The sequence below is a fragment of the Haliotis rubra genome, unplaced genomic scaffold (assembly GCF_003918875.1).
Source record: "Haliotis rubra isolate DU_JTF1 unplaced genomic scaffold, ASM391887v1 Scf11, whole genome shotgun sequence".
Lineage (NCBI taxonomy): Eukaryota > Metazoa > Mollusca > Gastropoda > Lepetellida > Haliotidae > Haliotis > Haliotis rubra.
This window is the reverse complement of record NW_025765003.1, coordinates 4707006-4722576: the sequence shown is the minus strand read 5'-3', so window position 1 is coordinate 4722576 and position 15571 is coordinate 4707006. Positions and strand designations below refer to the sequence as shown.

Below are 15571 nucleotides of genomic sequence, written 5' to 3'. Positions count from 1 at the left end.
GGAGTCTTTAATACTTAGTCCAGGTAGCCTTCTTTAAATACGGTTTTGGGTACAAGGCATACACATAAGTGGTTCACAGCTGGCTACATTCAGCACACCTCACTTTATATTCCTTTACTGATGTCACATTGCATATGTTCAGACACCTTAATAGATGGGTTTTTCAAAGTTAGACAGAAGAAATCCAAATGCTGGCAATTGTACTTGGAGTGTATTTTTTCATCAGAATAGACTGACTGACTGACTGAGTTTGGTTTTACGCCGCTTTTAGCAATATTCCAGCAACATCACGGCTGGGGACACCACAAATGGGCTTCACACATTGTACCCATGTGGGGATTCGAACCCGGGTCTTCAGCGTGACGAGTCAACGCTTTAACCACTAGGCTACCCCACCGCCCCTCATCAGAATAGAAATGTTAGTTATACATAGTGTACAATCTACAATCTTGATACAGTTTACAACCATATCACTTTGCATCGTACATAACTTGCTGTAGTTTGCATCAGTACACAATCTGTAATCATTGTAGATGAAATATTTTGCTCGAAGTAAAACTGTGGGTGTCTATACATTTTCACTACTGTACAGAACCCAGGAAAAGGTTACATGAGCATGTTATTCTGTACTGGGTAGCCAAGTGATTAAAGCATTCACTTGTCACGCTTAAGACGCGGGTTGGAATCCCCACATGGGTACAACGTGTCAAGCTCAGTTCTATATCACATAAAGCAGAGATTTATGCAATTATTCAAAGACAGTCAAGTTAACTCCTACATACAAATTACTAGAAATTAGTTTATATTAATGGTAAAATACTCACGCCCTGTAGGGATGATGGCAGATATGGAAACTGTGTCACTGGACAATTTGCAACAGACATATTCGCATCTGGAGACCAAACACAAGTGTCAACAATGAGCAGTGAGTGAGATGGATGACAAAGCCTTGAACCACACAACATTTACACCAAGCATGTCTGCATAACGTGATCATGTTTACCGCCTAGAAATTTACTTGCACAAGTATAGTGCAGAAAACTCTTGGGGAATTATTAACATAAACCTAAGTGATTGTGTGAACAATGTGTTGCTTCATTTGCCACTTTAACTCTTTAACAAACTGTCATAAGAGGTGACTAATGGGATTGGGTGGTCAGACTTACTGACTTGGTTGACACATGTCATGGTATCCAAATTGCTTAGATTGATGCTCATGATGCTGATCACTGGATTGTCTGGTCCAGATTTGATTGTTTCCAGACCGCCTTCATATAGCTGGAGTATTGCTGAGTGCGGCGTTGAACAACAAACCAACCAACAAACTTTACGGAACACAGCAGTGGTTAAATTCAGACAAACCTCAGGGATTCCTATTACATGGAAAGCTTAATTACTTCAAGATAATGTAATTTTTATGATAAAATTGATATTTCAACTTTGTGAGAAAGCACGATAACAAATCTAATAAGACGAACCATTGGTGCAAGGACAGTTCCATGTAGCTATCACATCGGTTTTCACCAAATCCAAGGACTTCGCTCCCCATGTTTGTTGAGTAACAGGGGAGACAACTCTTGTGTAATGAGTGCACAGTAGCACTGTCTGTTTCTGACTGGTCAGCTGTAGTTGTTGCCTGGAAAAATGAAGATACATATTACAGATGTAATATCTTGATGAAGGAACAATATAGTTATACACTATAGTTAGAGAGTGGATGTAGCAAAGGTCAGCAGTTTCCAACAATGACCCACCCTAGCCATGACCTACAATCAATCAGCCTCATATTGATTCATGAAGATCCAGTAGTGGGGGGCTGTGGTATAGCTACAGTTAAGAATTGGTTGTAAGCAACCCACGCTTGTGGTAAGAAGCAACTAAAGAAATTGGGTGGTCATTCTCACTGACTTGGTTGACACATGTGATCATCTCCCAATTGCGAAAATTGATGCAAATAATGTTGATCACTGGATTGTCTGGTCCAGACTCAATTATGTACAGACCGCCTCCCTGTCGCTGGAATATTGCTGAGTGCTGCGTTAAACAAACACACAAACAGACAAACCTGTGACCAGGGCTCCAGATAATTTTTTAACATCAGGAGTACGTACTTCTTATTTTTTCAGGAGTACTGGAAAAACTTTAAGAGTACATTTAGAGTACTGAATGGAATTTAATGGAGTATCAGCAATTCATATTTGCACAACATTGCCACTCTTGTGTTAACAGGTCAATAAACAATAAAACAATACTTTTTCAGATAAATACATCTGTAAATTATTCTAAGACCGTACACCATTGCTGTGGTGCGTATCTGCTACATTTTCTACATTATTTCCTACTGTATTGTGCATATTGTTTATCCATACATAAGCCAATACGGCCCTTATTTGGAGCCCTGCTGGGACCACACATTCCTCATCTTAGTTGGCTCTAATCCTGAATAGTCCTGGAGTATTGTACATTAATAGAATACAACCTACTACAAGGTTTTGCCCTTGTAACACTAAGGCCATATAGATTTCCTTTTAATATTTGGGTATGAAGGAAGGGGAAATACCATGGAGGGTATAGTGTGACCATTGACCCAGCGTCTATCTGCAGCTTATCCATCATCTGCTTGGAGAACAGGATCAACTGCTTCTTCCATCGGTTGTCATTACCATCTGGGCTGTTACCTTCACCTCCATCCTCATCAATGTCAGCTACTTCACAGTGAGCAAGTTGCAGGGAGAAGAGGATTTCAAAGCTCAAAACCCGCACAAGGAGGGCTTTAGAAGCATCTGTAAAACAGTAATCTAGGTTGATCCTGAATTTATCTGCTGTGATAATATTGATTTCTTTTCAAAAGCTGGAGTTTAGGTCAGTGTGCGAATTATTTTCCAAATTGTGATAGCCAGTCGGGCTAGCTATGCCTGAGATTTACTAGCCCACAAAATAATTCACTAGCCCGAAATTTGAATGTAGAAACTTAGCAAACGATTACAAAAATGGATGAGAATAAGATATTGTTGGCATGACACGGTTTCATCATTAAGCTGCTAATATGATGAACATTTTTGTCAGGCCATAATCTTGCATGATGTGAAAGTCTGAGAGAGTGTTATATTTACAAAATGACCCCATGAAAATTCACCAGCCATTTATACTGGCCACGGGCTAGCGGGCCAGTGGCTATTTAGCACACTGGTTTAGGTTCAGGACTGAAACAATGTACCAGTCTGTTCAACCTTCATAATGTCATGAGTCTGTGAACAACAGTTATTACTTATCAGAAATTCAGACGAACATCATCCAAAAACATACTGCACTAATTTGTCAGGCGCATTAACCTCTTCAAGAATAGACCATAAACAATCACTCTAAGTTCCTATTATAGGCAGCAGAAAGTTTGGTTTTATACATACAAATGCTAACTTATGCTGTGTTGTTTTCTTCATTCTGGGATAAGCTAAATTTCTGGCTCCTTCAGAGTCTAACCATGTTGACCAAGTCTGAAAATATTTCCCTGTGACTGATAGGGTGAGTGAGCGAGTGAGTGAGTGAGTGAGTGAGTGTGAGAGTGTGAGTTAGTGTATTAAACTTTAGTTATAGTTTCAGCAACCAGGAAATATTTCCCTGACTGAAAGAGTAAGTGAGTGCGTGTATTAAACTTTACACAGTTATAGTTTCAGCAACCCAGCAAACAGGAAATATTCCCCCCCCCCCCCTCCTTGAAGTTTGCTGTTTCAGTATGTTAATCTATTCTGTAAGTTAAACATGAGAGTTTGCAAAAGCCCCCTTAACTTTCAATTTAAAACTAATGACTGTATTTCATTCCCATGAGCACCCTGGATAACAGACAAAACTGGACAAACTAGCCACAATATGACTATATGAAATCAATTTAGTTTGTTTTAATGAAATAAGAATATTGTTGCCTTCACCTGTGAGGTCAGAGCGTCGATGCTCCCACATCCTGACCGCTGATCTCTCCCTTGCCTGCACACGGGCCAGCTGTTCTGCAAGGCCACCTCTAGACAAGGGGAGATAAACCTGTTGTTACTCCTACACATCAGCTTTTCAAGATGAAATAATAACCAACAAATTGACAAGTACATGTACATTAACATATGCAGTATATTTGGCTCTCTTGTCAACTATCATGTGTATCTCATTGCATTCTGAAAAACCCAGAATTTATGCTCCTTGACTGCACATATGAAACATAAAAATGTACCTACATGGCCTAAATGTAACCAGTTACGTCACAGGAAAAGACTGTTGCTATTATCAGTCCTAATCTTATTTTGCAGTTAATCTTTCACAATCACAAACAGATTTGTATGATAGTTCATCTTTTTTTTAATATCATTAGAATCTGTGGGTTTTTAATGATAATTCAGAAAATCATTATTTTTTTAATACATTCTTTACTTTTCACGTTGGTGGATCAGTAAAACCAAGAAAGAAGTTTAACTGCCTAAGAGTTGGTCTGACTGAGCTAGTGAGTGAGTGAGCTAGTGAGTGAGTGAGTGATTGAGTGTAGTTTTACACCGCTTTTAGCAACATTCCAGCCATATCACGGCGGGGGACACCAGAAATGGGCTTCACACACTGTACCCATGTGGGGAATCGAACCCTGGCCTTCGGTGTGACAAGCGAACGCTTTAGCCACTAGGCTACCCCACCGCCCCTGAGCTAGTGACTGACTGACTGAGTATTCTTTTATGCCGTTTTTAGCAATATTCCAGCCATATCACGGCGGGGGACACCAGAAATGGGCTTCACACACTGTACTCATGTGTGGAATCGAACCCTGGCCTTCGGTGTGACAAGCGAACACTTTAGCCACTAGGCTACCCCACCGCCCCTGAGCTAGTGAGAAGCAGTGCTAGGATCTGCATACTTGTGATATTTCTTCTTCTTTTTGGCTGAGTCTGGGTCAGGCTGGAGCTGCTCATCTTCCTGGCTGCTGCTGGCCTTGACGGGAGTCTGCCAGTCCATGGCCTTCATCCAGTCACTGGCCTTCAGCCCCGAGGTGTTTTTAGTGGGTGAGTAGGAGCTGGAAGCCTGGCTGGACTGGTACGTCACGATCATTGGAGAGTTGAGGAGTGCCTGTCACATAAAACAATAGATGAATTGTGAAGTGCCTGGAATCGTACAAAACAGTTAGGCAGTGTATGCAGCGATACACACTTGTAAAAGCTTGAGAAGCCTGAAATAGGACTCAGCAACTGGGAATGACTGCTATATTACAAGGTATATTACAACAAAACAAAACTTCTTTGAGTGCCTATAAAAGTACACAACAGCAGACAACTCGAAGTGCCTGAAACAATACACAACATCTTGGAGTGTCTGCAACAGTTTACATATCTTGGGAGCCTACAACAGTACACAACAGCAATGAGTGCCTACAAAAGTAGCAGACAACTCGAAGTGCCTGAAACAGCACACAACCAGTGTGAAATAGTTTCCAAGTTTTGCTAGCCAGTCGGGCTAGCTATGCCTGAAAGCTACTAGCCCACAATATAATTCACTAGCCCGAAATTTGAATGTAGACACGGGTTTTATCATTAAGCTGCTGATATGATGAACATTTTTATCATCATAATCTACCATGATTTAAAAGTGTATCATAACATAACAAGTCAGAGAGAGTGATATACAAACTGTATTTACAAAATGATCCCATGAAAATTCACCAGCCAGTCGGGCCAGTAACTATTGAGATTTACTGGCCTGACTGGATTTTACTAGCCATGGGCTAGCAGGCCAGTGGCTATTTTGCACACTGCATGAGCCTACTATTTCATGCTTAGCATTGATCTAAATTTAATAAACATGATATAAAGTAATAGAAGTTATTCCATTAAGTATATAGTGTTACAGTTACACATGGGGTGCCTACAACAGTACATACCACCTGTGAGTGCCTACATTAGTAAATAACTGGGAGTGCCTACAACAATACATAACACATGGGATGCCTACAGCATTACATAACAACTTGTGAGTGTGTGAGTTGGGTTTTAAGCTACTTTTAGAAATATTCCATCAATATCAGGGCGGGGAATACCAGAAATGGGCTTCATACATTGTACCCATGTGTAAGTTGGGTCTTAAGCCACTTTTAGAAATACACCTGGGCTTCAGCGTGATGAAAAGGCTACCCCACCGAACCACATAACACATGGGAATGCCTACTAGACTAAAGCACACAACAGTTTGGGAGTCAGGGACACCCAAAAGCTACATTAATTTTCATGAACACTTGTGGAAGCTTCTCAGCAGACATATCCGATGTTACATCCTGTTTCACACAGGGTTGTAGGCATGTTATCAGAACACAACCTGGCTATCTGCTTGTAGCCATGTGCAACTTCCTTGTACAATATTGTATTTGATTAGCATTACACTCATAATTACTCTGCCGCGTTGCTACAGAGCCCGACATTTATTACACTAGGGTAAAGATAACAAACTGTGACTTGGAGAGATCATAATATAATACTGTTCATTTTAGTTTATCATCCAAAACTGTGTTCCACAGGAGATATCGCTTGTGTGAGATCAAACGATATCTCCTAGGAGATATCGTTTTGACAGTAGATCTTGTACAATGCCCTAACAATGCTATGACGTCATGTACTTGATGACGTCACAATGCTATGACATCGCTGCACTGCAAGTCTAATGGCAGTACCATGTTCAGAGATGTACATTTTTCATTGAAAATTAATGAAGAGTGATTTTGGATGATAAATAGAATCTCACCCTCGTGTCTTCTGATATCAAATATATCAACACTTGTTGATAAAAGTAAAAATATCCTCGGCAAGCCTCGGATATTTGTAACTTTATCAACTCGTGTTGATATAATTGATATCAGAAGACACTTGGGTGAGATTCTCTATTTATCATCAAAGTAGCCACAAGCTACTTGTCAAAGATTCTTGTGGTTACACACCCAATCTGTCAAAGATTCTCTAAATTACACACCCACCCAACCAACTGTACCCTTTCTGGGCATCTATGTCATGAAGATTTTACTTCATTTACCCATGACTAACACCTATTTACTTTCATCAAACACGTCAAAAACCGGAATCACTGCCTCGCACCGGGTGCAAGAGACTGACTGACTGACTGAGTTTGGTTTTATGCCGCTTTTAGCAATATTCCAGCAACATCACGGCGGGGGACACCAGAAATGGGCTTCACACATTGTACCCATGTGGGGATTCGAACCCGGGTCTTCGGCGTGACGAGCCAACGCTTTAACCATTAGGCTACCCCACCGCCCCGGGTGCAAGAGAAAACACAATAGTGTCACGGTACTGCAGCTCACATGTGTTTGTGCAGTCAACAGGTTGAAATGTCATTAGCATATGTACCCTTGTAGATCCGGGATAGAATTGATCTTCAGTAACCCATGCTTGTCGTAAGAAGCAACTAACAGGATCGGTTGGTCAGGCTCGCTGACATTGTTGACACATGGGTTACATGTCATCTCATCCCAATTGCGCAAATAATCTGAACTAAATACAGTGTCATCATGTAGAGAAACACGCTGAAAACTTCAACTGGGTAGTCAGTTGGGGTATTTCAGCACATTCATGGGAGAAGAGATTTTACAGAGCAAACTATGCGTTTCAGAAATAATTTAAGAAAAAGTTAAACAATTCACATTAAATAGAAAATTGGGCTTGTTTTGAAATCCCAGACTAACAGAACAATGACTAAATTTAATAACATTTTGTATATAATTAGTGCAAAAGCAATATGTTTTGTAATGTGCAATGTGGTTGTTATGGCAGCAACATTTTAAACCAAATTGAACCTCCATTATTTCTGAGAATAGCATATCAGCAGTACAAAAAAATTATTTGAAGAGAATTTGGAAGAATGGTCAAATTCAAATTCAAACAAAAGTCCAAATTTAAAATTATTGTTCAAAACAAAACATAAGTGTTCAGCTACTGTCATGGCTGAGTAATGGCCAAATTAAAGTCACAGCTTTCACACTGTTTTATATGCATTGGATTCAGACCTCTTACATAAACATGCATAGATCGATTCTCATGCTGTTGATCACTGGATTGTCTCATCTGGACTTGATATATGCATTGGATTCAGCCCTCTTACATACACATGCATAGATCGATTCTCATGCTGTTGATCACTGGATTGTCTTGTCTAGACTTGATATATGCATCGGATTCAGACCTCTTACATAAACATGCATAGATCGATTCTCATGCTGTTGATCACTGGATTGTCTTGTCTGGACTTGATATATGCATCGGATTCAGGCCTCTTACATAAACATGCATAGATCGATTCTCATGCTGTTGATCACTGGATTGTCTTGTCTGGACTTGAAATATGCATCGGATTCAGGCCTCTTACATAAACATGCATAGATCGATTCTCATGCTGTTGATCACTGGATTGTCTTGTCTGGACTTGAAATATGCATTGGATTCAGGCCTCTTACATAAACATGCATAGATCGATTCTCATGCTGTTGATCACTGGATTGTCTTGTCTGGACTTGAAATATGCATTGGATTCAGACCTCTTACATAAACATGCATAGATCGATTCTCATGCTGTTGATCACTGGATTGTCTTGTCTGGACTTGAAATATGCATCGGATTCAGGCCTCTTACATAAACATGCATAGATCGATTCTCATGCTGTTGATCACTGGATTGTCTTGTCTGGACTTGATATATGCATCGGATTCAGGCCTCTTACATAAACATGCATAGATCGATTCTCATGCTGTTGATCACTGGATTGTCTTGTCTGGACTTGATATATGCATCGGATTCAGGCCTCTTACATAAACATGCATAGATCGATTCTCATGCTGTTGATCACTGGATTGTCTTGTCTAGACTTGAAATATGCATTGGATTCAGACCTCTTACATAAACATGCATAGATCGATTCTCATGCTGTTGATCACTGGATTGTCTTGTCTGGACTTGATATATGCATCGGATTCAGGCCTCTTACACAAACTTGCATAGATCGATTCTCATGCTGTTGATCACTGGATTGTCTTGTCTGGACTTGAAATATGCATCGGATTCAGGCCTCTTACATAAACATGCATAGATCGATTCTCATGCTGTTGATCACTGGATTGTCTTGTCTGGACTTGATATATGCATCGGATTCAGGCCTCTTACATAAACATGCATAGATCGATTCTCATGCTGTTGATCACTGGATTGTCTTGTCTGGACTTGATATATGCATCGGATTCAGGCCTCTTACATAAACATGCATAGATCGATTCTCATGCTGTTGATCACTGGATTGTCTTGTCTGGACTTGAAATATGCATCGGATTCAGGCCTCTTACATAAACATGCATAGATCGATTCTCATGCTGTTGATCACTGGATTGTCTTGTCTGGACTTGATATATGCATCGGATTCAGGCCTCTTACACAAACTAGCACATGAAGTTTCAGTTTCAGTTTCAGTGGCTCTATAGAGTAGAGACTGAATGGTGGGGTAGCCTAATGGTTAAAAACAGTGCTGGCTCGTAGAGACTGAATGCCTAATGGTTAACCCGGTTCGACCCGGTTCGACACATGGGCACAATGTGTGAAGCCCATTTCTGGTGTCCCCCGCCGTGATAGTGCTGGAATATTGCTAAAAGCGACATAAAACCCAACTCACTCACCCCTATAGTACAGACGTTTACAATAGGTGACTTATGATGTACATGGGGCGTTGGGGTAGCCTAGTGGTTAACATGTTCACTCATCACACCAAAGACCTGGGTTCGATTCCCCACATGGATTCAATGTGTTAAGAACATTTACTGTGGTCCTGCTCAGTGATTTAGATGAAATACTGCTAAAAGCAGCATAAAACTACACTCACTCACTTATTAGGATGTAAGACATACAATGGATAAACAGGCCATGATATACCAGAACGTTCATTTTGCTCAAAGCCAGGTGAGCTTAAAACATGAAAATACATAATACTTCCTTCTGTCTTGTACATACAAGGAAAATATGAGTCAAACACAAAGGGAGGAAACATGAACAACCATGGTCAAAGGCCAACATACTATCATATAGTCACTATCTCCTGAACAACGGTTAACATCACGATCTCCCGAATAACAGTTAACCAATAACAGTTAAATATTCTCAAGCATGTCTCTCTCTCTCTCATATAAAAATTCTCTTGCTCTACAAGTACGGACAACTTTCGAGCATGCCAAATTGAGAGCTGAAATAAAAAGGTGAGGAGTCATATGCAAACCGTCCATCTGCCACCTATTTCTCAAAAAGAGTTCTTTGATTGTGATTTATAGAAATATATGAAATAAACATATAATTTTACCAGAGATCTGCACTTGCAGAACTGCTGATTATGACATTACAGTGAAACCTGTCTAAACCGGCACTTTTATGCTCTTTGTCAAGGGGCTTCTTCCCACAAAACTGATATCTATGTAAGTGTTAAATACTAGTGTTATGCCATCATGGAAAAAGGGTGGGCAAGTGTGCCTATTGCGCAAAGTATAGATAGAAAGACAACTTTTTCCAAAGGTGCAATATAGCACCAGACAGATTAATTACGTGCACCTTTGTGACAATAAGTGCACCCATACTTCATAGATTCCCCAGGTTTAATTCTGTATGCCATTTCGCAACAAAGAGCAAGTAAATGTTCACCACTTTCCACGTTTAGTTCCAGTTTACCAGTTTGGAAACCCAGTAACAAAGTGATTTGGTTTACCATCCATGTCGATGCATGACAAACGTTTCTACACAATATGCAGAATATAAGTTGTTTTGCACCCAGTCACATTTGGCCACCAATCCTATTTATTAGGTGGCCAACCTTGAGGAAAACCATGTGGTTGGGATCGTTATGCTAGGCCTATCAGACTTCAGTGTCAAACTTGCTGGATAATATTGAGTGTTTTCAGCAACATCATCCAGTGAATCATTCTTAATTTTCACAGCAATTGAGTGTAAAAATTTTGCTAGCCAGTCGGGCTAGTTATGCCTGAAAGCTACTAGCCCACAATATAATTCACTAGCCCGAAATTTGAATGTAGACACAGGTTTTATCATTAAGCTGCTGATATGATGAACATTTTTATCATCATAATCTACCATGATTTAAAAGTGTATCATAACATAACAAGTCAGAGAGAGTGATATACAAACTGTATTTACAAAATGATCACATGAAAATTCATCAGCCAGTCGGGCCAGTAACTATTGAGATTTACTGGCCTGACTGGATTTTACTAGCCATGGGCTAGCGGGCCAGTGGCTATTTTGCACACTGCATGAGCCTACTATTTCATGCTTAGCCTTGATCTAAATTTAATAAACATGATATAAGGTAATAGAAGTTATTCCATTAAGTATATGGTGTTACAGTTACACATGGGGTGCCTACAACAGTACATTCCACCTGTGAGTGCCTACATTAGTAAATAACTGGGAGTGCCTACAACAATACATAACACATGGGAGTGCCTACAACAATACATAACACACGGGAGTGCCTACAGCATTACATAACACATGGGAGTACCTACAATACACAACACATGGGAGTGCCTACAACAATACATAACACATGGGAGTGCCTACAACAATACATAACACATGGGAGTGCCTACAGCATTACATAACACTGACTGACTGAGTTTGGTTTTACGCCGCTTTTAGCAACATTCCAGCAACATCACGGTGGGGGACACCAGAAATGGGCTTCACACATTGTACCCATGTGGGGATTCGAACCCAGGTCTCCGGTGTGACGAGACAACGCTTTATCCATTAGGCTACCCCACCGCCCCGCACTACATAACAACTTGTGAGTGTGTGAGTTGGGTTTTAAGCCACTTTTAGAAATATTCCAGCAATATCACGGCGGGGAATACCAGAAATGGGTTTCACACATTGTACCCATGTGGGCAATCGCACCTGGGCTTTAGCGTGATGAAAAGGCTACCCCACCGACCCACATAACACATGGGAATGCCTACTAGACTAAAGCACACAACAGGTTGGGAGTCAGTGACACCCAAAAGCTACATTAATTTTCATGAACACTGGCGGAAGCTGCTCAGCAGATATCATCCGATGTTACATCCTGTTTCACACAGGATTGTAGGCATGTTATCAGAACACAACCTGGCTATCTGCTTGTAGCCATATGCAACTTCCTTGTACACTAATGTATTTGATTAGCATTACCATAATTACTCTGCCGCGTTGCTCCAGAGCCCGACATTTATTACACTAGGGTAAAGACAACAAACTGTGACTTGGAGAGATCGTAATAATACTGTTCATTTTAGTTTATCATCAAAGTAGCCACAAGCTACTTGTCAAAGATTCTTGTGGTTACACACCCAACCTGTCAAAGATTCTCTAAATTACACACCCACCCAACCAACAGTACCCTTTCTGGGCATCTCTGTCATGAAGATTTTACTTCATTTACCCATAATGACTAACACCTATTTACTTTCATCAAACACGTCAAAAACCGGAATCACTGCCTCGCACTGGGTGCAAGAGACTGACTGACTGAGTTTGGTTTTACGCCGCTTTTAGCAATATACCAGCAACATCACGGCAGGGGACACCAGAAATGGGCGTCACACATTGTACCCATGTGGGGATTCGAACCCGGGTCTTCGGCGTGACGACCCAACGCTTTAACCATTAGGCTACCCCACGCCCCGGGTGCAAGAGAAAACACAAAAGTGTCACGGTACTGCAGCTCACATGTGTTTGTGGAGTCAACAGGTTGAAATGTCATTAGCATATGTACCCTTGTAGATCCGGGATAGAATTGATCTTCAGTAACCCATGCTTGTCGTAAGAGGCAACTAACGGGATCGGGTGGTCAGGCTCGCTGACATTGTTGACACATGGGTTACATGTCATCTCATCCAATTGCGCAAATAACCTGAACTAAATACAGTGTCATCATGTGGAGAAACACGCTGAAAACTTCAACTGGGTAGTCAGTTGGGGTATTTCAGCACATTCATGGGAGAAGAGATTTCACAGAGCAAAATATGCATTTTAGAAATAATTTAAGAAAAAGTTAAACAATTCACATTAAATAGAAAATTGGGCTTGTTTTGAAATTTCAGACTAACAGAACAATGACTAAATTTAATAACATTTTGTATATAATTAGTGCAAAAGCAATATGTTTTGTAATGTGCAATGTGGTTGTTATGGCAGCAACATTTTAAACCAAATTGAACCTCCATTATTTCTGAGAATAGCATATCAGCAGTACAAAAAATTTATTTGAAGAGAATTTGGAAGAATGGTCAAATTCAAATTCAAACAAAAGTCCAAATTTAAAATTATTGTTCAAAACAAAACATAAGTGTTCAGCTACTGTCTACATATACAGTGAAGCCCCGTTAGTCCGGACTCCGATAATCCGGATGTCTCGCCTCCCGGACGATTTTAGCGTGTTACCAATCTATGCCTATTTAATTTGCCTCGATAATCTGGAAATTCGGTTCCCGGAACCGGACGGTAAGTAGCTGTAACCAATCAGTAAAATAAACAGTATATTGCTTCACAGTCGGGACGCTGTAAGTCGTGTTCACGAACCATAACAACACCCCACGGCGATGTTTACTTAACTGGCCATAAACAATAAAAACTCGGTGTCATGGAGTTGACAAGATGAACTCTTGTTAACTTTTGAGAAATGTCTGTTCAGGGTTGTTGTTTTAATTAGACATTAAAATCTCCCGACTGAAGATGCTGTACATTTACACTTTGATTGACACCACAATACAAAGGCGTGGATGACAAGTGAGCTATTTTGTGATTGGTTAATGTACTTCGACAGACAGATGCGGTCACGTGGACTTAAAGTGATTTTGCTTCTCAACAACGCTGCAAGTCACAAGTGTGCTTCGCTAACTTTGCGAAATGTGACCAAATACCACGTCTCATATTCAACCGATGGATGCAGGAATAATTCGGACATTCAAGGCATACTACAATAGATCGCTTGTTAGACATTACCTCACCTGTGCTGTGGAAGGACGTGATCAGACACGTCGGATCAACATGCAGATGTCACTCCGGTAAAATTATTCATGTGATGAATTCAATGAGGAAGGTTAAACGAACACAAACAGCAATGAAAGACTTTTTGCTATGACTATAGATTATTGTTGTGCTTGCTATTCATTGTTTTATAAGATTTACATTAAATGCTTATTTGTTTTATCCAGATTCGTGTCGTTTTTGTAATAGTAAGGGAAGCAACTCTTGCTTGAACTTGGGTCTTGATTCAGTAGTCCGGACTAATCGCAATCCGGACGAATTTGCTGAGAAACGCAACTGTCCGGATTAACGAGGCTTCACTGTATACCAGATTTCATTAAATTTTGAACAAACATGGCTGAGTAATGGCCAAATTAAAGTCACAGCTTTCACACTGTTTTATATGCATCGGATTCAGGCCTCTTACATAAACATGCATAGATCGATTCTCATGCTGTTGATCACTGGATTGTCTTGTCTGGACTTGAAATATGCATCGGATTCAGGCCTCTTACACAAACTAGCACGTGAAGTTTCAGTTTCAGTGGCTCTATAGTAGAGACTGAGTGGTGGGGTAGCCTAATGGTTAAAGCGTTGGCTCGTCACGCCAAAGACCCGGGTTCGATTCCCCACATGGGCACAATGTGTGAAGCCCATTTCTGGTGTCCCCCGTTATGATAGTGCTGGAATATTGCTAAAAGCAACATAAAACCCAACTCACTCACCCCTATAGTAGAGACGTTTACAATAGGTGACTTATGATGTACATGGGGCGGTGGGGTAGCCTAGTGGTTAACACGTTCACTCATCACGCCAAAGACCTGGGTTCGATTCCCCACATGGATTCAATGTGTTAAGAACATTTACTGTGGTCCTGCTCAGTGATCTAGATGAAATACTGCTAAAAGCAGCATAAAACTACATTCACTCACTTATTAGGATGTAAGACATACAATGGATAAACAGGCCATGATATACCAGAATGTTCATTTTGCTCAATGCCAGGTGAGCTTAAAACATGAAAATACACAATACTTCTTTCCGTCTTGTACATACAAGGAAAATATGAGTGAAACACAAAGGGAGGAAACATGAACAACCATGGTCAAAGGCCAACATACTATCATATATTAGCATGATCTGTCACTATCTCCTGAACAACGGTTAACATCACGATCTCCTGAATAACAGTTAACGACAGAGAGATCTCTCTCTCTCTCATATAAAAAGAGCGAAATATTCTCAAGCACGACGTAAAACCCAATTTCACCTCACCTCATCTCTCATATAAAAATTCTCTTGCTCTACAAGTACAGCCAACTTTCGAGTCAAACTTGCTTGATAATATTGAGTGTTTTCAGCAACATCATCCAGTGAATCATTCTTAATTTTCACAGCAATTGAGTGTAAAAAGCTTGATACGGTTCTCTTCTGTGACACTGACATGGTTTGGTAGACAGTATCTTCTGCTAATAATAATGAGAATATTTTC

The 15571-nt window shown here is 40.4% G+C and overlaps 1 protein-coding gene across 3 annotated transcripts in view; it reads right to left on the bottom strand.

The window, feature by feature from the left end:
- The window catches only part of LOC124285287 (DNA repair-scaffolding protein-like), a 34498-nt gene that overhangs the window by 9163 nt on the left and 9764 nt on the right, over positions 1 to 15571 (bottom strand). For all 3 annotated transcript variants that reach the window (XR_006900783.1, XM_046721496.1, XM_046721487.1), the window contains exons 4-8: positions 4889 to 5097; positions 3927 to 4015; positions 2561 to 2783; positions 1479 to 1636; positions 825 to 892 (exon numbers count right to left, since the gene is read on the bottom strand). Coding sequence is in view for 2 of the 3 variants with exons in the window: in XM_046721496.1 (XP_046577452.1) it covers positions 825 to 892; positions 1479 to 1636; positions 2561 to 2783; positions 3927 to 4015; positions 4889 to 5097 (747 nt within the window). In the remaining variant the exon portion in view is untranslated. The remainder of the gene's footprint in view (positions 1 to 824; positions 893 to 1478; positions 1637 to 2560; positions 2784 to 3926; positions 4016 to 4888; positions 5098 to 15571) is intronic.